Source organism: Trachypithecus francoisi, unplaced genomic scaffold (assembly GCF_009764315.1).
Source record: "Trachypithecus francoisi isolate TF-2019V2 unplaced genomic scaffold, Tfra_2.0 Lachesis_group18, whole genome shotgun sequence".
Taxonomy (NCBI): domain Eukaryota; kingdom Metazoa; phylum Chordata; class Mammalia; order Primates; family Cercopithecidae; genus Trachypithecus; species Trachypithecus francoisi.
The window spans coordinates 57,008,526-57,032,170 of record NW_022681463.1 but is presented as its reverse complement, the minus strand read 5'-3'; the positions used below and the strand labels follow the sequence as shown (position 1 = coordinate 57,032,170).

General features: G+C 39.6%; 1 protein-coding gene across 2 annotated transcripts in view; it reads right to left on the bottom strand.

Annotated features, from left to right (window-relative positions):
- DIAPH3 (diaphanous related formin 3) overlaps positions 1 to 15,580 on the bottom strand; it is a 512,593-nt gene extending 497,013 nt beyond the window's left edge. Inside the window, exon 1 of one of the 2 annotated variants that reach the window (XM_033177601.1) lies at positions 15,192 to 15,580. In XM_033177601.1, the coding sequence (XP_033033492.1) occupies positions 15,192 to 15,371 (180 nt within the window). In that variant the 5' untranslated portion in view covers positions 15,372 to 15,580. The remainder of the gene's footprint in view (positions 1 to 15,191) is intronic. The other variant, XM_033177602.1, reaches the window with a different exon arrangement.
- Between the last annotated feature and the right edge of the window lie 8,065 nt (positions 15,581 to 23,645).

Genomic DNA, 23,645 nt, shown 5'->3' with positions numbered 1-23,645 from the left:
AGAAGTTTATAAGAAAGCAGATAAATTCGAGTTGAGATACGGTGAGTTTGAGGTACCTCTAAGCCATCCATGTAAAATAAGGTTGAATATTTTGGACAGAAGCTCAAAAGAGCATCCTAAAATAAAGATGGAGTTTAAGAAGTCATCAGCTTCTAAATCTGAGCTGTCCAATATGCCAGCCATTAGCCACATGTAGCTATTTAAACACAACTTAATTCAAATTACACAAATTAAAAATTCAGCTCTTTGGTAGCAGTAGCCACATTCAAGTGCTCAAAAGCCACATATAGCTAGTGACTATCAAATTGAACATGGCAGTACACAACATTTCCATCGTCTCAGAAAGCACTAATCTAAGTGGTAGTAAAAGCTAAAAAAAAAAAAAAAAAAAAAAAAAAATGGATGAGTTCACACTAGAAGCACGCATAAAGTCAAAAGAGAAAAATAGATTACTTGGAAACACTCATTTTAAAGGGTAGGGAAAGGGTTAACCAAAGATCAGAAGAGAAGAACATGTTAGACATGTTTCAAGGAGGGCAAGGTTAGTACAAATACAATGAAGAAGTCATATAGGGTGAGGCTTAAAACAAAAATCAGCACTGGGTTTGGCAGTTAATCTGCCTGGACAACAGAGCAAGACCCTGACTCAAAAAAAAAGCCCACAGCTTTAAGAACTCCACAGCCTGAGTTCTTACAGATTATGCTACATGAACTCCCCAGTAACACTGAAGCATATGTATTGATTCACACCTCTCTTTCCCCATACCAGACTGAATATAAACCTCTGGAAATCAAGGACCAAATTGCATCTACCTGTGTGCTATGCTCAGTATAACTGGCATTCAAAACTTTACTGAATAAATGAAAACAAGTGATTCACAAAAAGTGGCTAAAAAGGAAGAAAGCAGAGCATGGTATTCAGAGAGACAAAGGGTCAAGGGAAAGTTGAAGAGAGGAGTTGTTTGGTTTTCTTTCTGCTTTTTCTTTCACAATGGTAAACATTTCAGCATCATTACAGGATGGAGCGTGTAAAGAGCAAAACTTTCCTGACAGAATGTGGATGGGTCAAAAACAGCAGTAAAGAGATTAACCTTGAACAGGAAAATATATTCCTTGTGTGGATATTGGAGGAGAAACAATGAAGAATGGTTGCAGATATAGACAATTATAGCAAGCTCTAGGAAAACTTTCTCTGAAACAGGTATCAAGGGGCATGCTAAGAGTCAGAAGTAATCATTTCTAAGACCTTAAGTGAATGCTGTGGTATGTTCCCATGTGGGAAACAAGTGGGTGCTTGACACATACACAGAATATCATTGGAACAATACAAAAGAGCCAGGTGCAGTGGCTCACATCGGCAATCCCAGCACTTTGAGAGGTTGAGGTAGAAGAACTACTTTAACCCAAGAGTTCAAGACAAGCCAGGGCAACATGATGAGACCCTGTCTCTACAAAAAATAAATAAATTAGCTAAGCAGTGCAGCGTGCCTGTGGTCCCAGCTACTCCAGAAGCTGAGGTGGGAGGATGGCTTGAGCCCAAGAGGTGGAAGCTGCAGTGAGCCATGATTGTACCACTGCACGCCAGCCTGGGTAACAGAGTGAGACACTGTCTTAAAAAAAAAAAAGGATATAAAAGAAAATAATAAGCTAACCAGCAGCCCTTGGAGCTGCTCTCCCTATGGAGTAGCCATCTTTTGTTTCTTTACTTCTCTGGTACTTTCTTTCACATTAAAAAAGAAAAAATAATAAATGTCATCATGGCGGGTGGTGGGGGGTACCTTAATTGGTGGTCTAGGATGGAAGGGAGGCTTAGGGAATTTCCTTTTGTACTCCTACATTGTTGGACTTTTTAAGAAGTACAGACGTTGTTTTTCAGTTTATTTATTTTTTAAGACAGGATCCCGCTCTGTTTCCCAGACTGGAGTGCAGTGACACAATCATGGCTCACTGCAACCACAGCTTTCCACGTTCAAGCAATCCTCCCACCTCAGACTCCCAAGCAGCTGGGACTACAGAAATGCACCACCATGCCAGGCTAATTTTTTTGTATTTTTTTGTACAGACGGGGTTTCACCATGTTGCCCAGGCTGGTCTTGAACTCCTGGACTCAAGCAATCCACATACTTAAGCCTCACAAAGTGCTGGGATTATAGACATGAACCACCATGCCCGGCCGCTTTTTCAGTTGAAAAAAACTATTTGAACAAAAAAGAATCAGGCCCATAGATAAGGTAAAGACAGTGATAAAGGTTTAGCATAAATGCTGTGAGAAATGGAAAAGGAGATGGCCAAAGAGCTAGTTAAAAGCCAGGACCCATCATACCCCATTCCCAGTTAACCTCTCTCTGTGTCAACCCCATCATGTGCAAAATAACAGTAGGGAGAGTGCTCATTTCAAAGCACTGTGTGAGGGATAAGAGATTAAAACACTGCCCAGCCCATTGTACGAGCTGAACAAATGCAGTTATTGTGATGATGATTGTTATCTAGCAGTACTGAGGACACATAGATACCCAATGTCTAAGGGCATCAGTTCACAAAGCTGGGAGTGGTTTCCACCAGGATGCAGGAACCCAGTTCAGCCACAGAAGCCTGCCAGGTTGCTCCAGGTTTGGAGATCTGAGGCAACTGAACAAGGAGGCCAAAGGTTCTATTATTTATTGATATTCTACCTTATGTGAGGTGTGAGGCAGCGAGGAGTTTGAAGGCATCCCAGTTCAAAGGGAGCTCCATGGTTACTTTTGTGGAGTGTGGGTTTAGTGTGGAGCAAATGTCGACAGCAGGAGGCAGAGAGAGAAAGAGAGGCAATGTCAAGAGGCTGTAGGTCTACATGAAACAGAAAGGAAGGGAATATATCCAGGCACCAAACAAACCTCCGGTGTGTGTACCACTGCAACGAGTGGCTGAGTCCCTGGACACAATGCCAGTGTCCCCCAGGAAAAAAAAAAAAAAAAAAAAAATGCTATGAGGAGAAAGGAAGTAGGAAACAAGAAGAAGAGGTTAAAATGTTGTCAATAACTGGGAATTTAACACTACAGTGATGAGATCTTCCCTATTAATAATAGCTGTCACATACTAATTGTGCTGTGTCTAAGCTAACATGTTGAGTTAACATGTGTTAACTAATGCGCACAACAATCTATAAGCATAGAGACTAATTACTTCCATTTTACAGAAGGGAAAACAGAGGCACAAAGGTTAATAATTTGCCCAAGGATATACAGCCACGTCTGAGTCTCTCTCAAGTCTTTTTATCACAGTTTAAGGGTGGGACTTTAGAGCCACAATGCCAGGCCCAAGTTCTTCAATAACCCACATATGTTTCTGGTAGTCTTTACATACCCTTGCCCACCACCACTAGGATCTTTTATAAAAAGACATGAATAATTAGGGTATATTAATAACATTTAAACAAATTCATCATGAATGGGTTAATGAACCAGGAAATATAAAGTTACAAGAATACTTTGTTTCGATTTTCAATTAGCCAAACATTTAGATTCCTACTGTAAGCACAAGTCTATACCAGGCACCACAGAGAAAGTGACTTCCAAAAGCTTACAAACACATGCATAAAGTAACTAAAAGCAGGTTCAATATAACATAACAATAACAGCAAAACTGTACCCTCAAAAGAGATCGAGTGGAGTTAGAACATGGTTTTAATTTGAGACCGTCATCTTTTATAAAGAAGTGAAATTGTCACATTGAATTTCTCAATGCAGATTATATGCACTCCATTTTTCATGTTCATTTCCCAGGCTGTCAACTTTTTCATTAAAAAAGAATTGTAATTGTCATTATGCAATGAATTCAATCAAACGTTTTAATAAACAAAAACAGTTTAATTCTATAGTAAAGTCCATAACTAATGTCACCAATTTGCAAATCTTTTATTTAAAAACTGAATGTTACAAAGTTTCATTTTATGACACTCAAATAAACAGCCAACCTCAGAAAAAATGCAGAAATTATGGGATAAACTCTCCATATCTTGGGAAGATACTTCATAATAAAATTAACCAAATAAATGCAGCATTATGGATCTCATAATTAATCCACTAAGGGCTTTTACTAAGGGCTTCAAGAAATTCTACATCATAACTCATTTGAGAGAACTACAGTACTCTAAACAGGTATTCAGCCATCTTCAACTCAAGAGAGTGTGTACTGAAGACCACAGCTGCTTGGTTATATCTCAAATCCCTCAGCACACAGAATGAACTCACATTTGATACATTAAATGATAGTCTCCTCCTTCCTTTCCAATATTTAAGATCTGCCATGATCCTCAAAGATGGAGAGATCAGAAAGCTATGGAGTATTAATTCCATTCACAGATTTACTTTTAGGGAAAGATACATATATCTATCTAGCTATCTAGCTATCTATATATATTTGGATTGTAGATGTAAATGTGTTTTAGTTTTATAGCTGTAAAAAGTGATAGGCATAAAGAGTTATACTTAGTTTTATATCTGTACATATATTAGCAAAATATATATACACACATATATGTGTATATATGTGTCTATGTATATATGTGCATATATATGTGTGTGTATATATATATATAAATTGGAACCCTAAAAAATCAAAATTGAATTTAAAAAAATCAAAATTGAATTTAAAAAAAAAAAGCCCTATAAACCCAGGAAATGAAGAGTAAAGATTAAAAGGAGATAAAGATAGGAAGGGAGAAAATGAACATTTCAATGGAATTTCTGATATTTCATTTTTTTAAGCTTATTGGTGAGTATACAGTGTTTTACACCTCTTTTGTATGACACATATATAAAATATATTTTTTAAAAATTGCAAGTTTCTTGTTTACCCAAAAAAACTATTAGAAGAAAACTGGTTTGAAACACATTGTATACATCCTTCACTACTGATAAATACTTACTAATCACTTGTATCTCATCACTAAACAAAGGACTAAGGTGAAAAACATTTGCCTGGTTCAGGTACACATCTAATTTCTTGACTCAAGTCATCTCTGGGTACCCCAAAGTGGTCTACAGAGGCCTTCCACAAATTCTACTTAAGTCTTACATTTTTTCAAGATCATCTTAAACATTAGAACTAAAGTAAGCATATTCTGGACATTGTGAATGACCCACTCTATAACCGTGTTCTGTCAGGAACTTTTGGTTTTACTTTTGTAAATACTTTTGTATTTACTACCAATATGGTACCCAATGAGGGCCAAGCAACATCATGACACAACAGATTTTCACAAGCTCTTCCACTTAGGAAGAATTCAGTTCCAAAAGCCTATGTGTAATTCCAAAATCACCCTATTCTGGGAACTATGCACCCACAGATATGGAAAATTAGATTTCAAGAGAAAAATGAATATAGAAGCGGGTAGTATAAGAGTTTTGATTTTTTCTGCTGCTTCAACAGTTTCATAACATTTACTAAAAAATGTATATATATGGCTATTTTCTTTTTAAAAACAGGTGTATAACAGTTCACAACTTCATCTACAGCCTCAAGCCAAGAACTATGAAAAAGATAATAGGCCTCTGATGACAGGCCCCTACTAACAGTGTAAGGCTATCTGTGAACTCCTCAGTCTACACATATCTTCCTCAGCCTCTGGGATTCCATTTCCACCCAAGAATCAAACTGATAGAAAGAAAAACAGCAAAATATACACATATTTTTCACTATTAAATCCAATAATGATGACTTAATTTCAGCAAAACATCATCAATCGCATTAAATTAATGTTGCCGTTAATTTGAATTTTATGGGTTTTATAGTTTTGTTTTGGATTGTAGATGTAAATCTGTTTTAGTTTTATAGCTGTAAAAAGTGATAGGCATAAAGAGTTATACTTAGTTTTTTATCTGTACATATATTAGTAACATTATTTTTATTATCATTCAAGTCCACATTGGAGTATCACAAGAATTTTTTTTCCTAAGTTTGAAGTTGTTTCCTTTATAGGGTTTTTTGTAAGTTACATTTGTACCCCAAGTTTCATCATCATATTACCCCCATTTTAGAAATAAAGAACAGGCCCCTAAGAAAGCTTCAGAAACTTGCTCTGACCATTCAGCCATCAGATCAGAAGTCTGCATCAATCCAAATGTCACCTGGTATGCCAGGATAAGAACTAAGAACAGAATGCCTCTGCCTCTACCACACCAAAAGGAAAAAGCCTGGTTCAATTAAGTTTTCCAGTATTAGAAAGCTATTAAAATATCCAATGTATTCCTAATGCCCTAAGGTATAGGCAAAAATTGTACTATGATTACTGTTACTACTAATGATAACAAAAACAACAATCCTGTAAATGGTAAATATTTATATAGAGGTTACAATGAGCCAGGTACTATTCCAGGCCCAAAACATAACTTTTAATCTTCATGACAACCCCATGTTACACATGAGAAAGGGGAGGCACAGAGAAAGGTTAAGTAATTGCTCAGTTCACACAGCTAATAAGTGATATTGCTGGGATTCAACCCCTGAGAGTGGTTCAAGTCACTGCTCATAAATGTTACTCATAATGCTTCTTCTACAAAAAACTGTAAGAAAAGATAGCAGTGGGTCTTTTGAGGAATAAAATCTATGGTAAGCATTTCCAAATAGTTTTCACTAAGTAACTAGTAACATGAATGTTTCAGGACCAAAGCTTATTTAAACTCTTAAATTCTCCCCTAAGTTAATAAAGACTATTCAATTTGCTATTTGAGAAAAATTACTCCCAATGGTAAGGTATTTCAATGCCATCCTGCTGCTACTGAGAGAAAAGTTACCTTTGTAGATCCTGTTCAAAGAAAGCCCATGCTTTGATCCTGAATATCCCATGAAGTAAAAGGTTATGCTTAATCTATATTTTATAGATCTAAAAGTCAAATTAGTTTCTGAGATAAACAAGCAAGAGTGTAAGGATAAGCATATTCTTTAGCATTCATTTGATTCCTAGTTTAGAGGATACTATGTGCTGAGTTAAAGACAATTACATTAGTGTAATACGTAGCAGTTTTTTCCTGTATTATTCTGCAAGCATAAACAAGTTATACACATGTTAATTTACATTCTATATAAAAAGCCAATTTTAAATCCAATTTATAAGGCAATAAATACATAAAGATTCTAGGACACAGCAATAAAGTTATATCATAAAGTAGAGTTAATTCAAGACAACAATAATGAAAGCATGACAAATTTTATCATTCCACCAACTGCACAAAGGTGTTTCAGGTAACATCTGTTCAGAAGCAATTACTACAAGATAGACTAGATGAGATGCAAGGTTTCACCATGTAATAAATGTATGTCAGTTTGCTTGCTTCATAATTAAAGACATGAGTCTTTGAAAAAAGCAATTAAGCCTTGCTCTAAATCTGAGAATCATCTCTATCCCTACCCCTACCCCTTTTTACCCTCAAAGAAAAGACCCAGAGTGGTCCAGGAGTATTAAATACCATATGTTATCTACTTTCAGCAACTAAATATATCCCCCAAAAAGCCACTTAACATATATGGTTTCTTTTGATAAATCATTTATTTAAAAAAAAAAATGGGGTTTTTCTGTTTTATTAAGAAGCATAGAAAGGAAAGAAAGGCTGGTATAATTGAGAGCAATTTCTTAGAGGAGCAGCCTGAATAAAATGATTTTACCTCCTTCTGAAGGTTACAACGTCTGGTGTACGTTAGGTAGAATTCTGACATGAATAAAATGTAGGTGCCTAAAGCTTTCAACTAAAAACAGTATCTAAATTCTTGACGGTTTAACCCTAGGACAACTGAGAGCATCACTTAAGCTGAGAATTCAATGAAGGAACAAGTTCAAAAAACCAAAAAGAGCATTCAGAAATCACCTCTATCTTTTCCCAGCTGTACAGAAACTATAAATATCATAGAGTAGACAAAACATGAACAGAGGTTTTGGTTGTTACTCCAGTTACTGTTTATTTTGCTTTTGTAATTTGGTTATCTTCTGCCCTCCCAAATTACGAACCCTCTGAAATAAAGTGAAAGGAGAGATTTAAATGAATCTGATGGTCCTCCTTGTAACTATACCTAGCTTCGTTTCCTATGGCAGGTGTTAACACATTACCACAAATTGGCAGCTTAAAACAACAGAAATTCATTCTCTCAGTTCTAGAGGCCAGAAGTCCCAAATCAGTTTCACTGCACCAAAATGAAGGTGGGCTGCTCTCCTTCTAGAAGTTCTAGGGGAGTAGCACTCCTTGACTCTTCCAGTTTCAGATGGCTGCATTACCAATCTCTGCCTCTGCAGTCACAACACCTTCTCCTCTTCTGTGGTCAAATAACAATATATGTGTTTGCATTTAGGGGCCACTGTGATAATCCAGAATAATCTCCTCATTTTAAAATCCTTAATCATCTGTGTAAAGTCCTTTAAAAAAGAAAACAGGAGAAAAGGCATACAGAGGTATTATGTGCCAATGTGGCAAGTGTGGAGTCATACAAAGTACGAAACTCAAAGAAGGGCCAGATGGCTAAAGCTTAAATACCCTCTTCATAGGGAAGAGGGAAGTGGGGGATCTAAGGCAATTTACAGGATGAGTAAATAATCTTTAGGGGGGATGAATGGGCCCAAAGAAGAGATAACAGTCTGAGACAAAGTTTGTCTGGGCTCAGTGTGGTGTCAACTCTAGTCTTCCTTCCTACAGGATGCATCTATTTGAGTTGAGATGTCTGAGAAAGGGATTCACAACAGTTGAGTATCTTCTGGAGGATACAACCTTTAGGTAGATAGGGGAACTTCAGAGAAGACCCTTTCTTGCATTTCCGGCTCCCAGGTTCTCTCGATTTGAAGTCCAGAGTGGCATATTTGGGGGTATAATTTTCTGAGCCCTAACAATGCTTTCTTTCTCATATTAGTATCATAAGCTCCAAACAGAAGTTGCTTGAATAAGTGCATTTTCTTTTTCTACCAGTACAAGATGTCTGCTGGCAGGTAAGTTCCTAGGTTAACCTAATCTATAGTGGCTCAGAGACCCAAATCCTTCCTATATATTTTGTGTGTGTGTGTGTTGTTTTGTTTTGTTTTGAGACAGAGTCGTCTCACTCTGTCACCCAGGCTGGAGTGCAGTGGCGCAATCTCGTCTTACTGCAATCTTTGCCTCCCAGATTCAAGCAATTCTCCTGCCTCGGCCTCCCGAATAGGTGGGATTATAGGCACCCACCACCACGCCTGACTAATTTTGGTATTTTTAGTAGAGATGGGGTTTCACTATGTTGGCCAGGCTGGCATCGAATTCCTGGCCTCAAGTGATCCACCTGCCTTGGCCTCCCAAAGTGCTGGGATTACAGGCATGTGCCACAGTACCCAGTCCCTTCCTATATTCTTGCTCTGCCATATGTAGCACAGAACATATGTCCTCAGCTAACTATCCTCATGACCAGAAGAAGACTATGGCAAAATAAGCATCACATCCTGACTACGGCCAAAGGCAAAAAAAAATGGGCTATTGCTTCTTGTTAGCCTTCTTCTTTTAGGTGTTGTATTTTTCAATGCTAGAATTGCCACTGTGGTCTTTTTAAAGTTGCTGTTTCTCTGCTGAGGTTTCCTATCTTTTCATTCATTGTGAGCATATTTCATTTATATTCTTAAATATGGTTATACAACTGCTTTAAAATCCTTATCTATTAATGTTTACAACTGAGTTATCTTGAGGTTGGTCTCCACTGATTCCTTTTTCTTGTTTGTGTGGATCACATTTTCCTGTTTTTTCCTAACGTCAAGTACCTTTGCACTGTATCCTGAACATTGTGAATGTATGGTGTCGGGACTCTGAATTCCTTCTATTCTTCTGAGAAGTATTGCTTTTTGTGTTTGTTTTAGCAGGCAGTTAACTTGGCTGAACTCTCAAACTGCACATACTGTCCCATCTGCTGGATGGGACCTGAAATCTTAGTTCAGATATGTTAGCCCTACCTGTGCTGCTTGGAGTCTGTCCCATACATATGGGGTTCAGAAATTTGAGGAGTCTACACACAGAATCTGGGGCTACCCATTTGTGGCTCCTTCTCCTTTCCAGGACTTCCTCCTCATTTATCAGCTGTATGGTCACCAGAACTCTGCCCTCTGGTTTTTTATGCCAGTACAACTGTGGGCTTATATTCTAGTTTTAACCACCCATCATGACCCTGATTAGGGGCTTCCCTTATGCAAAAAGCTGCAAAAAATGACAAACTTATCCAGTGCTATTCCGTTCTTCAAGTATTGACTCCAATAGCCATGTCTTTTGATCACTCTCCAGTGTTTTAATAGTTGCTTTTTATAATTTTGTCATGTGAGAGGTCTGTGGTCCAATGAGAGCCACTCAGCCAATACTGGATGCAAAATTTTTGCTAGTCCCTTTTTACAGAGCAAAGACGTCTTTCTCAGAATTCCCCAGCAGATTTCTCCTTTAGCTTACTGGCTAGAATTGTTTTCATCTGCTCTTTGTTAATCCCCTTTGTTCTGGGGCCTGCATGCCTTGAAGGATTTGGCTGCCACACACTGGCTGGTATACATTAATGAGTTGGGTTACAGTTTATTCATTAAGCTTGTGAGCTAAGTTAATGTGTATCCACCTCAGACATAGATTCAATCTCTATGTGCTGACCCTATCACTGTCCAAGGCACCAGATGTCCAGATGTGTGGAACTTTGGGGCTGCCTCCTGGTGGAGTTCAACAGGCCCAGGACAGTGATGAAGCCAGGCGCAGTGGCTCACGCCCGTAATCCCAGCACTTTGGGAGGCTGAAGTAGGTGGATCACTTGAGGTCGGGAGTTCAAGACCAGCGTGGCCAACATGGTGAAGCCCCTTCTCTACTAAAAACACAAAATTAGCTGGGCATGGTGACGCATGCCTGTAATCCTAGTTACTAGAAGGCTGAGGCAGGAGAATCGCTTGAATCCAGGAGGTGGAGGTTGCAATGAGCCAAGATTGTGCCACTGCACTCCCGTCTGGGCGAGACTCCATCTCAAAAAAAAAAAAAAGGATTGTATACTCTGAAGCCAGCATGCCTAGGTTCAAATCTCAGCCTCATGAACTGGCAGCTGCGTAATTTTAGGCAGCTTAATCTCTGTATACCTTGGTTTACTCCTACGGCAAACAAGGTTAATAATACTACCTACCTCACAAGATTCTTCTAAGAATTAAAGGAGTTTTTAATTATAACATACCTAGAACAGTGCTTGGCTCACTCAGAAAAGTTAACTGGTAAATATACAGAAATTAAAGGACAAGATGAAAAATCTCAAAACCTGCGGGGCGCAGTGGTTCACACCTGTAATCCCAGCACTTTGGGAGGCCAAGGCCGGCGGATCACGAAGTCAGGAGATCGAGACCATCCTGGCTAACACCGTGAAACCCCGTCTCTACTAAACATACAAAAAAAAAAAAAAATTAGCCGGGCGTGGTAGCGGGCGCCTGTAGTCCCAGCTACTCGGGAGGCTACTCGAGAGGCTGAGGCAGGAGAAGGGCGTGAACCGGCGAGGCGGAGCTTGCAGCGAGCCAAGATCGCTCCACTGCACTCCAGCCTAGGGCACAGAGCGAGAGCGAGACTCCGTCTCAAAAAAAAAAAAAAAAAGAGGCCGGGCGCGGTGGCTCAAGCCTGTAATCCCAGCACTTTGGGAGGCCGAGACGGGCGGATCACGAGGTCGGGAGATCGAGACCATCCTGGCTAACATGATGAAACCCCGTCTCTACTAAAAAATACAAAAAACTAGCCGGGCGACGTGGCGGGCGCCTGTAGTCCCAGCTGCTTGGGAGGCTGAGGCAGGAGAATGGCGTAAACCCAGGAGGCGGAGCTTGCAGTGAGCTGAGACCCGGCCACTGCACTCCAGCCTGGGTGGCAGAGCGAGACTCCGTCTCAAAAAAAAAAAAAAAAAAAGAGAAAGAAAGAAAAAGAAAAAGAAAAATCTCAAAACCAAAACTGAAAGTACTACAATGACATAATCAATCAATAATTACCAATCTATTCGATGGAAACGATTAGATGATTTAAACTGAAGTCTGTAAGAACTTTTAGAGGACTCTCTTAATTAAAACCAATTCCTTCATCAACTTGGACCACCAATTTACAGGCTCCCTTTGAATGGACTGACCTACATCCTGGAGATGGACACTTCTCCTAGAAGCCACATGTCCTGCTCTGCCACCACTACCTGTGTGTTGCTAAGAGCAATGAGAAACAGGTATTACTGAAAGGCTTTCCACAATCTATAGGACAACTGTTCTGTTCTACAAAGGATATAGGCCTCGGGTCCAGGTATTAAGAGGGTGGCCTAGGGCAGGTTCCAAGTTTAATTCCTATGGAATTTTATCTGCTTTCACAAAGTCTCCACCCAGATACTTGCCCTGTCCTCTCAGCCTCCTCCATCTCTCTTCTATGCCCCAGTAGCTATCCCTACCATCTCAATGCTCACGGCTTAAGATATTTTAAAATGAGACCATGTTGGTTAATTCACAAGCAGCCCAAAGTCAATTGATTCATGGCATAGCCAAAGTATCATACAATTACAATAGACTAATTTCTACTATTTATACTTATCTATGGGAACAGATATCTATGCTACAAACTCTTTTACCCAACTCACAAGTGACGTGAAGCCCGCAACTATACATTTAGTAGAAAACAAGAATTTGTTTGCCTACTTTATCAGGACTCAAAGTAAGATTTCAGCGAGTACCAGAGTTCCTGCTTTCTTACACTAAGACAGAAGGGAGTGACCAGTTTACCACTCCATTCCACTACTTGCTTGCTGCTTTGCAGAAGTGTGCAAAACACTAGCCACCTAAATTATTCCTATCCATCATATCACCAACCTATATTACTTGTTCCAATCAAAAGTAGCTGTCCCAGGCTCGGATAATGACTGGGTGACCTGAAAAGATTTATGATAACGTCAATTCATCCAATCAAGAAAAAGCCAAGAACTGACATGAGATCTGCAAGAACAGTGACTGACTTGACACCTGCAAGTACAATTACTTTCTGAGGCATTGCTGGGACCTTTGATGGTCTCAAAGATCCCTCTCCATCCAAAAAACAAGAGTTCCTGGTATGAAATCCAGAGCAGTGAAAGGTAGGCAAACTGGGAAGAGCTGCTCAGGAAGCAGCCTTGAGACTGGGATACTGAGCTTTAGGACAGGAACAGAGTAGAGTTGTGCCTGGAACTTCTGTCCATCTTAAGATTTCCAGTTCAACAGGAAGGTGGTCCAAAATCAGTAGCATGCCCAGGCTCCTGCCAGACAAACTCAAACTCTCTCCAAAGAAAAGCATCTCTGGAATCTTAAGGGTGAAGATAAAGCAATGAGCTTACAAAGATAAAGAAGCACACGAAAGAGAGCAAGGCATCATGAATTTGAGTCAATGTAGACTGCCCAGATTGCAAATAGCAGAACTGTCAAATAAAGAATAAGAACAACCAAATAGGAAATGTCTAAAGAAATAAATGAATAAGAAACAAAAGACTATCAAGAATGCCCAGGCAGATTTGAAAAATAAGCAAAGGGAACTTATTAAAATAAAAAATAATTGCTAAAATCAAATATTCAGAAAAGCAGCAGATTTGACATAGCTGATAACAAAATTAATGAACTGGAAGATACAACTAAAGAAGTTACCATCTAAGCAAAAATCTAAATTAGCTTCAAAGAAGAGTCCAAATTACTTCTAAATTAATTGGAAGTCATGATTCAAATCAGACTCCCGCCCCAAAACACAGTGTTTTAGATGTGTTTTTTACCTTTACAGCTTAAGAGTTCCATCTTTTAGATGTCATTTCATCTTTATGAGAACCGTTTTAACAAATGGCATGCTGAGACGGTCAATGTGACATACATAAGAATGAAAAACAGCACAGAGACTGGAAACCAAATGATCAAGTCCTTCAATGAAACTTAACATAAATATTAATTTAGATCCTGTTTTCATGACCTCCTTGCTGGGAATGAGTCACAGAAAATAACACTTTGTATTCTGGACCACAGAAGTTAAAACAAAATAAAATATGATTATTAACCCAGAGAGTAGACTATAAAAGGAAGAAAAGTCATTGCCTTAGAGGATTCTTCTCACATGAGGCAAAAATCTTTCACTGGGAAGTTAACTCTGTCCTATTCATTCTTCAGATCTGTCAAGATAATGATCAAGTTCATATCTGATCCTTCCGCAAAATGTCACTATTCCTATGACCATTTGGATACTTAATTTGGCATAACTAATCTATGCTGTTCCTCATTTTCAGTATTCTGATATATCTCATGTATCAGAATATGGGCTCTCAGTCTTATTCAACTATTATTTTTAACTAAATGTTATAGTTAGCAACTGGTTCACAAACCATTATTCCCTTAATTTGCGAATCATGAATTAAATTTCTCACAATTTTTACTTGCCCAAATAAGACAAATACTGTACTATCACACACACACACACACACACACACACACACATAGTTTTTCCATATTCCTAAGGAAAATGGTGGAGTGGTAAATGTGAAATTTCAATTCTGTTGGACTCATCCCAAATCTATCAATCCTCTATGTGATTTATTTACACACACATACCCCAAAATAATCATCACTGCCTATACTTTCACTAATTGACACCAACGAAAAGACAAGGTGCTAATCATGACACTTTCCTTAAGCGTTAAAGACAAGCAAACCAGAATAGCAAGTTTCAAATATTTAGAATTCTTTCCAAGCTAAGCAAAACATTCTTTAGTAGTGACCACATCACCCGCCAAGTTTTAAAACGAGCTGTTTCAACTTGGAAAATTATACTCACCTTAAAAGTTCTTATACGTAATTAAAAGTTCTTATTAGATTAAAATAATAAGCAGAAAAAAAAAATGCTGTGACCTAAAAGTTCACTTTGACACATCTTATACCTTCTTACACTAGGGAAGAAGGGAGAAGTTCGACTTAAAAAATGCATTGTCCACCTAGATGACGTCAATGCATATATACAGTTGAACTGCTTTTCACATCAGCCCTAAGAAATTTGGGGGCAACACAAAGATCTGGGCATTTGTCACAGGATCCAGCTACAACTAGACCCGGTCGTTGTCAATCTATGATGATTGGCACCTCGGGATCTCTAGAATAAAATTTGGTCCCCAAATTCTTGTGGGCCCACTGTCGGCAGTCAGCCCTACGGCGGGGCGGGAGCGGCCCCACCCTAGCTCCAGGCGATACTTACAAATTTGGGGCGCTTCTCCCCAGACTCCTCGGGGCCACCGGGCGGCGGAGGGTGTTGGGGGCCCTTCCTGCGCGGCATCTTGCTTTCCCGGCAGCCGCGGAGTGAGGCTGAGGAAGGGTAGGGAGTCCCAGCGGCTGAGCCTTGGGTAGGGTGGTGCAGCCGCGGCCGGTGCCGTTCCATCTTTCCCCGCAGCTCCCGGGACCGGAAAGAAGGTGGCCACTCAGCAAGCTGCAGCGGGGAGCTGAGGGATCGGCAACGGGTTTGTCTCCCGGGGTCCGCCACCCAGTCAGCAAAGCCTAGCCCAACCGCTGAAGTCGGGGCCGCAGCCAACACAACTGAAAACTCCCGCCACCCGTGTTGGCCCGGACTGGCCAATCCCGTGCCGCCGAATCAATGACACGCTGAGGTACCGCCCCTTCCGGGCCTCGCGAAACATGATTGGCCATGCCGCCTGTCAATGCCGCCGCTCAACCCTTCTGGCGGTCCAGGCCACTCACCTTCAGGGCATAGAGTGGCGTCAGATTTGGAGAAGGGCCGGGGACCATGGAGGAAGTCATCGGTCTGGATTTCTTTGGATTTGGAAATAGGGTTCCAGCAGAACTGGAAGGCGGGCGAGACAGACCCTGCGCCACCATTTGAGCAGTGCTGGAACATAAAACCATCTGCTAGCCCTCTCCTTGCACGTCTGGGGCTGGAAAAAGTAGTTCTGGGACTGGGTATGGTGCTGGGTATGTTGCTGGAAGGGGTACTAGGCAGGACAAAACGACGGGGCCCACGACGCTCCAAAAGGAAGCCTTCTGTACATATTTCCTGCCTAAGTGCAGAGGGGTCCACCCAAAATCAGACAGAGCTAGGCTAGGCTGAGCCCTTTAGGAGCTCACAGTCTCATCTGGTTCGCAAACCCTAACACAATTAACCAAGGAATGTAAATGTCTATAGCAGTTGTTTTAGAAGTTCCTTGAGAACAAAAAGGGGAGTTATTAAATCTGAAGGAGTGGATCTGGAAAGGTAAAAGGAAGGCTGCATAGGTTTTCACTAGGCAGGAAACAGTGGTGGGGCATTCATTTAAAAAAGGCATTCCATTCCAGGCAGGAGCAAGGCCAAGAGAGCATAGAGGTGAAGAAACTTTAAGGTCACATAACAAAGGGCCTTGAATTGAAACCATGCAAAAGAGTTTGTTGTGTAAACCCAAAGTCAAGCTACAAGGCCAATACTGTTTTCTCAACACATCAATATAGCCCCTTTAAAAATGAGCTTTTCCTGGGAACTATTCCTTTCAGATATCTGTCTTCTGATTATATGGAGGTGGTGTAGGCCAAGACTCTGAGAAACATGCAGTATTGATTTGGTAAAAGAAGCAACTCTAGGTACTCTGAGGAGATTGGCACAGAGGTTCAAAAAATGAGCCTTAGTTCTCAGTCAGTCTTCACGCTACAGGTTTTCTTCTTTAATATTTGTTTTACTGTGCCAGACTCTACAGCTCTGTCCTCAAAGAGCACATAATCTGTATGAAAGCTTACAGGAGAACAGCAAGGTCAGGAGAACTACAAGTAGTTCCTTATGTCTTGATGACAGACCCAGATACAGATTTTATTCCTACCATTTACTAGCTATTTGGTACTGGAGATGATGTTTAACTTTCGTTGCTGCTTCATCTACAAAAGGGGGCTAATTATACTAATACGTATGAAAGAGGGTCATTTTCAGGCCTAAATAACATAGCATATGTAAAGCCCTTAGAGTTTCGTAAATGCTCCTACAGGAATTTTGTAGTTGAACAAGTTGGGATTATTACTCAGGGAGTAATAATTATGCGGAGCCATGGAGTGTCTTAGGTAAATGGTATTAGAAAGCACTTAAAGGATCTGGGCTTTGATTAGGTGATTTGGGGAAGACTCCATGGAAAGAGGTGGGAAGGGTTGCTCAAGATTAGGTGCCTTCAGGAAGTGCAGACAGTTCATATCTAGGAGGATGGCAGGCTAAAAGACAAGCCTAAAGCTGTAACTGACAAAGAAGCATTAGTAATCCATATCATGGAGAGAGGGGAATGTTTGATTTCAAAAGACAAAACAAATTTACTTTAAAGATCTAATCGGCTTTTATTTGCAATTCCAGAATAGGCAAAACTTCATTCTCTAAAATGGAATCAGTGTTCCAGTGAGCTAAACAGAGGAGGTTGGTTTTATAGGCAGAAAAAAGCTAGAGAACAGAAATAAGGAATGAGAAGCAGATGAGTTGTTTCAAAGTTACTTTCCTTATAGGGTTAAAACAGAGGGGAACTTTCTTAACATACCAGCTCAGATAAACTTGGCCCCTTCTGATTGGGTGCTATGAATTTCCTGGTTTTAGAAAACTGGCTAATTTCAGAGGTGAGTTGGATTATGTGGCAATAAGCATGAGGGACCATTCTGCTTAGGTCTGGTCTGCCGGAGTCTAGTGCAGCAGATTAGTGTAAAACAGGTTAGTCTATAATCGTTTCCCATGAATGTATTTTACATTGATATTTTGTGATTTGCACACTGACCTTGTTATTGTCTGTGCTTAGAAAAAACATGGAAGTGGTCTTGTTTTGTCTAACTTCATCATGGTCACAGAGTGACCCTGTCTGATACTGTTGTTCTGTGAGATGCTGTTCATCAGAACAACATGGCCTAGCTATGAGTGTCAGGCCAGTTTCTAAAAACATTGAGGCTTAGCTGTAAGTGTCAAACTAGTGCCCTGATGTCAAGGGCTGCTCCTTTCTTTATCATGTCCTTGCCACATAGAAGGTACTAAATGTAAGTAAACAGGAGCCATGATAATTAATTTTCAAGTTTACGTACAGCAGTCTGAATTTTTTCTCATAGAAATGCACTGGAACTTCAGTGTATTAGTGAAAATATCTTTGTTTAAGTTTTATGTTTTTTTAAGTACAGTTTACATGTGTGCCCACAACATATTTAAACCTCGTAACAGCATGCACTGACCCTCATTTTGATCACCCAGCAAGATGATACACCCCACTGAGTCAATAGTCATGGAAATGCTACCTGGTGCCAGGCCTAGTGTGCAGAGCTGGTAAAAAGTTGAAGGTGAAAAAAAAGACAAAATAAATTTACTTTAAAGATCTAATTGGCTTTTATTTGCAATTCCAGAATAGGCAAAATTTCATTCCCTAAAATAGAATCAGTGTTCCAATGAGCTAAGCAGAGGAGGTTGGCTTTTAGGCAGAAAAAAGCTAGAGAACAGAAATAAGGAATGAGAAGCAGATGAGTTGTTTTGTCTTTCCTTTATCATTTCTGTTCAGTGTCAACATCCAGAAAATTACTAATGCCATTCTTTTGATGGCTCACTCTTACGGACCATATGAGAAAGTTGTTGAAAGCTGAGGAAAGGAATTGATTATCCATAATCATTTTTTTTAAATGAGATGTAATTTACCCTCATTAAATTTGCAAATATTACAAAGTTCCATGTCTCCAAGTTCTGGCCAAGTTGGGAATTCCTAGATAGATAGTGGAATTGCAAAACAGGTATGGACACTTTGGACAACAACTTGGTAATACCCAGTAAAGGTGAAGGTATGTGTACCTATAACCCTGCAATTCCATGTCTAGATGTCTCCCTGGAAAAGCCCAAACATACACTTACAAAAATACTCCTTGAACACTTCTGCCATATTATGATTATCTATGTATGTATAGATAGATAGATAGAGATTTTCGCCCATGGTTCCTACTTCTAAGTCTTGTAACCCATGTTACAGCCTTTTGTTATAATGTGAGAGTGCTTTAGGCCTTAGAAGTAGGCCTCAGGGAACAGAATCTCTCTCTGGGACCTTCTCCTGCTCTCCTTTCACCTGCCCAAGACAGGAATCTAATCTGATTGTGGGTCATAAGACCCTCAGGCCAGAGAGAGTCCTGCCCTATACTCTGGAGGAAGGAATGCTGCACAGAAAGACCAGGAAGAATCTGAACAGCACAGACAGGCCTTGCTGGGTTTAGAGCATACGCTTTTATGCAATCACATTTCGACATAATTGTCCATACTTCAACCATGGACAACCAATGAAGTCTCCATAAAAGGCCCAAAGGACAGGGTTCAGAGAGCTGAACACATGGAGGCTGACAGGAAGGTGAACAAGAACTCATCCACATTGTGGGAGGGTGGTACACTCCAACTCCACCGGGATAGAAGCTCATTCGGGACCCTTCCAGATCTCACCCTAGGTATCTTGTCATCTGGCTGTTTATCTATATCCCTTAAAATTTCCTTCATAATAAACCAGAAAATGTGTTTCCTGAGTTTTTTGTGCCTCTCTAGCAAATTAATGCAACCCAAAGAAGGTATAATGGAAACCCCTGCTTGAAGCCAGTGGAACAGAAGTTCTAGAGGCCCAGACTTGTGACCGATGGGAAGGAGGATGCAATCTTGTAGGACTGAGCCCTCAACCTGTGAGATCTGACACTATCTCTGCATAAGTAGTATCAGAACTGAATTGGAAGACACTCAGCTGGTGTCCACAGCAGAACTGATTGCTTGCTTGCTGGTGGGGAGAAATCCTTACATATTTTGGAGTCACAGAAGTCTTCTGTGTTGATTGTTGATGTGTAAGAGCAGAAGAAAAACAGTTTGAGAGTTTTTTCTTTTCTTTTTTTTTTTGAGATGGAGTCTCACCCTGTCGCCAGGCTGGAGTGGAGTGGCGCAATCTCGGCTCACTGCAATCTCCACCTCCTGGGTTCAAGCGATTCTCCTGCCTCAGCCTCCCAAGTAGCTGGGACTACAGGAGCCCGCCACCATGCCCAGCTAATTTTTGTATTTTTAGTAGAGACAGGGTTTCACCATGTTGGCCAGGATGATCTCGATCTCTTGACCTTGTGATCTGCCCACCTCGGCCTCCCAAAGTGCTGGGATTACAGGCATGAGCCACTGTGCCCGGCCGACAGTTTTTTTCTAAATACTGCATAGTAGCAAAAATGGGTAACCTAACTGTTCTGTAGTCAGGGAAAGAGCAAGCGATTACAGTGTGAAAGAGCTGTTACAGTGGAATTCTACACTACATATAAAATAAATAAATAAACCTACATATGGATACATCTCAAAAACAGAAAAATCAAGTCACAGAATATAAACGGCATACAAACAAAATTGTGTATATATATATGTGCATATATGTATATATAATATGTTAGACGTAAGTGCACGTTATAACAGCGAAAACACAAAGGAATTATACATAACAACTTCACCTACCTCAAGAGAAAAAAGAAGGGGAAGGAATTAAAGCTGAAACTTTATAGCTAAAATATCTGTAAATGTTTTATTTATTAATAGGGAAAGATCTGAAGTAAATCTAGCAAAATATTAACATGTATTTAATCTCAGTGGTGGGATATTGGTGTCTATATTATTATTTTCTGTTTGTTGGAAATGCTTCATATTAAATTTTTAACACAATACACAAATTAACAGAAAAATAGAAACTTTAGAAGTAGGTCCCTTAACTTTGTTCCTCCACAAATTCTTGGTTTATTGGCATTGAGCCCACAATGAGATATTAAGTCTATATAAGAAAGTATAAAATAATTAATTTCCTTTTAGGATGATTTTAAGTTGATTTTTAATTCTGGGTAATAAAATATATTCTTTCCGCTCCACCTTACCTTTCCACTTTCTTCTATTCGCTCTTCTCACATCCCTTTTTCTTCTCTCCCTTAAAGTACTGCAGAGACAGAGAGTCAAAAGACAGGAAAACATTTCACTCTTCCAGTTTCAGGTTAGACTAAAAATTCAGTTCTTTACCATTCATGCTTTCCAAGTGGTCAGTATATTAAAAGAAGAACCATTCAGTTACCTACTTCAATGCCTAATTGATTTAATTTCACAACTTTCATTATTATTTCACCATCTGACTACAGCAGAAATATACCTCACTGTACACAAATCTTATAGCATTTTGTGCTTAATGACAAGGTATTAGAATAATTATCTTGCCAACAGCACTGACTTTGCACCTTCCATTTCAAACCCTCGGTGGTAAGATATAACGCTGTTACTTGCCTTACAGGATTTGTGGCATGGCACTTTCCACACTCATCACATGCTTTTGCTTTTGTGTCTTAAGATGGCTGCTGTTTAACAATATAAGGTTACATGGGAAAGAAACAAAATAGGTACAAAGAATGACCACTGATATAGTCACATAACATGTGGGTCTACACTAAGGCTTCTCAACCTCAGCACCATTGACATTTGGGGCTGAATAATTGTTTGTGTGGGAGCTGTCCTGTGCATTGCAGGATGTTTAGCAGGATTCCCAGCCTTTGCCCAATAGATGCCAGTAGCAGATCCATGGTTGTGACAACTAAAAATTTCCCCAGACATTTCCAGATATCCCTGAGGGGCTGAGTAATATTCCATTATATGGGCATAACACTTCCATTTGGCTTATCCACTCATCAGTTGATGGACATTTGGGACATTTCCACTTTGTGGCTATATTGAATAATGCTGCTACAAATACTCACGTACAACTTTTTGAGTGGACCTAAGTATTTACTTCTCTCAGGTATACACTGTTAAGGAAAAAATTATTCATGACACTTGTTAAAGAAAGTAAGGAGGACTTTATTCAAAAAGCTACCATCAAGGTAAGTATAGGGACCAATGCAATGGGGTTTTGCAGGGCGGGAGAAAGACTGGGCTTGACTTCCAATACAAGAAGGTCAAGTGGGGATTTATAGCCAAGGAGCTGGGTTAGAGGGTCAGTAGATGGAAAATTACCAAGAGGAAATATCAGGGGTAAGGAGATTCCTGCTAAACCGACTCAACAGAATTATTGTTGAAAACAGACTCGAGTGATAGAAACAGTCAGGCCGGGCATGGTGGCTCACGCCTGTAATCCCAGCACTTTGAGAGACCAAGGTGGGTAGATCGCCTGAGGTCAGGAGTTCAAGACCAGCCTGGCCAACATAGTGAAGCCCCATCTCTACTAAAAATACAAAAAATTAGCTGGGTGTGGTGGCAAGCGCCTATAATCCCACCTACTCAGGAGGCTGAGGCAGGGAGAATCGCTTGAATCTGGGAGGCAGAGGTTGCAGTGAGCTGAGATCATACCATTGCACTCCAGCCTGGGCAACAGAGCAAGACTCTGCCTAACAAAAAAAAACAAAAAAGAAACAAACAAAAAAAACAGTCAGATACCAGTGGTGGAGGATACACTGACTTAGCAGGATTCTTGCTTACTATGGATTCTGCAAGGACAGAGAGGGACACTCAAGGTCAAGCCTAGTCAGAAGGAACTCAGAGGAGGCTGACTGAAGTTTGGTCAAAGGAAAGAATCTTTGTCAGTATGCAGTGGAGGAATTTCTGGGTCATACAGTAATCCTGTATTTGAGGAATTGGGCCATTTTGCATTCTCCCCAGCAGTGCGTGAGGGTTTTAATTTCACCACATCCTCATCAGCAATATTTTAATATCTGACTTTTTGAATTTAGCTATCCTAGTGGGTATGAAGTGGTTTTGATTTGCTATTTTCTGTTAAAAAAAAAAAAGTTATTGGAATATAGCTACACCCATTCCTTTATATATTGTCTATAGCTGCCTTTGCTCTACAATAGTAGAGGTAAGAAGTTTTAACAGAGATCACATAGCCTACAAAGCCTAAAGAATTTGCTATCAAACCCTTCACAGAAAATGTTTTCCGAGCCCTGCTAAAGGATGTTTTTTCCCTTATTGTATCACAATTACTTTTGTTTGGTTATTTCTTTTTCTTCAGTGAGAGTAGTATTCTAGTAAAAAGTAAATGCTAATTTTGGACAAGTGTTCACAATGGAGCCAAGTACTTGCCTTTGCCATATTATACACCCACACAGGCTTTCATCCCTTTTTTTTCTTTAACCTATTTAACAAGGTCAAAAAGATCTTGCCATCATAATGAATTACTGTGCAGAACCAAATTGATTTCAGGTACATGAGAAAAGCAAAATGATAGCAGGAAGAGATGGCAAAAAAAGCCAAATTATTAAAATTAATAAAATTATTATATGGATATGTGATTCTTCTTAAAATACATTAAAGCAATTTGTGCTCTGATAAGTCTTCTCCAGGGTCTTATGCTCTAAGTTCAGAGAGAAATTCTTCATAGGGAATGTAATTAGTATAACACAGTTTAATGTCATGCTTAATAGTTTCCCAGAATGTTTTGATTAGAAAATTAATCTGCCCCTGTTTGTAGATGATAGAGCTGCTTAAAGGAGAACAGAAATATTCCTATTAGTGTGAGATACTTAACTAAGGTTCAGTTGAAAGTGTTAGATTTCACTACCAGATCGTATTCCTAGTATTAAATAAGTAGAAAAAAGGAATTATGTAATTATTAAGACTGTTGTAAGATTACAGTCTAATTCCTTTAAAGTATAATTACTAAAACCTAAATATAATTTGTTGAGTCACTTGGAAAATAATTTGTCTGAC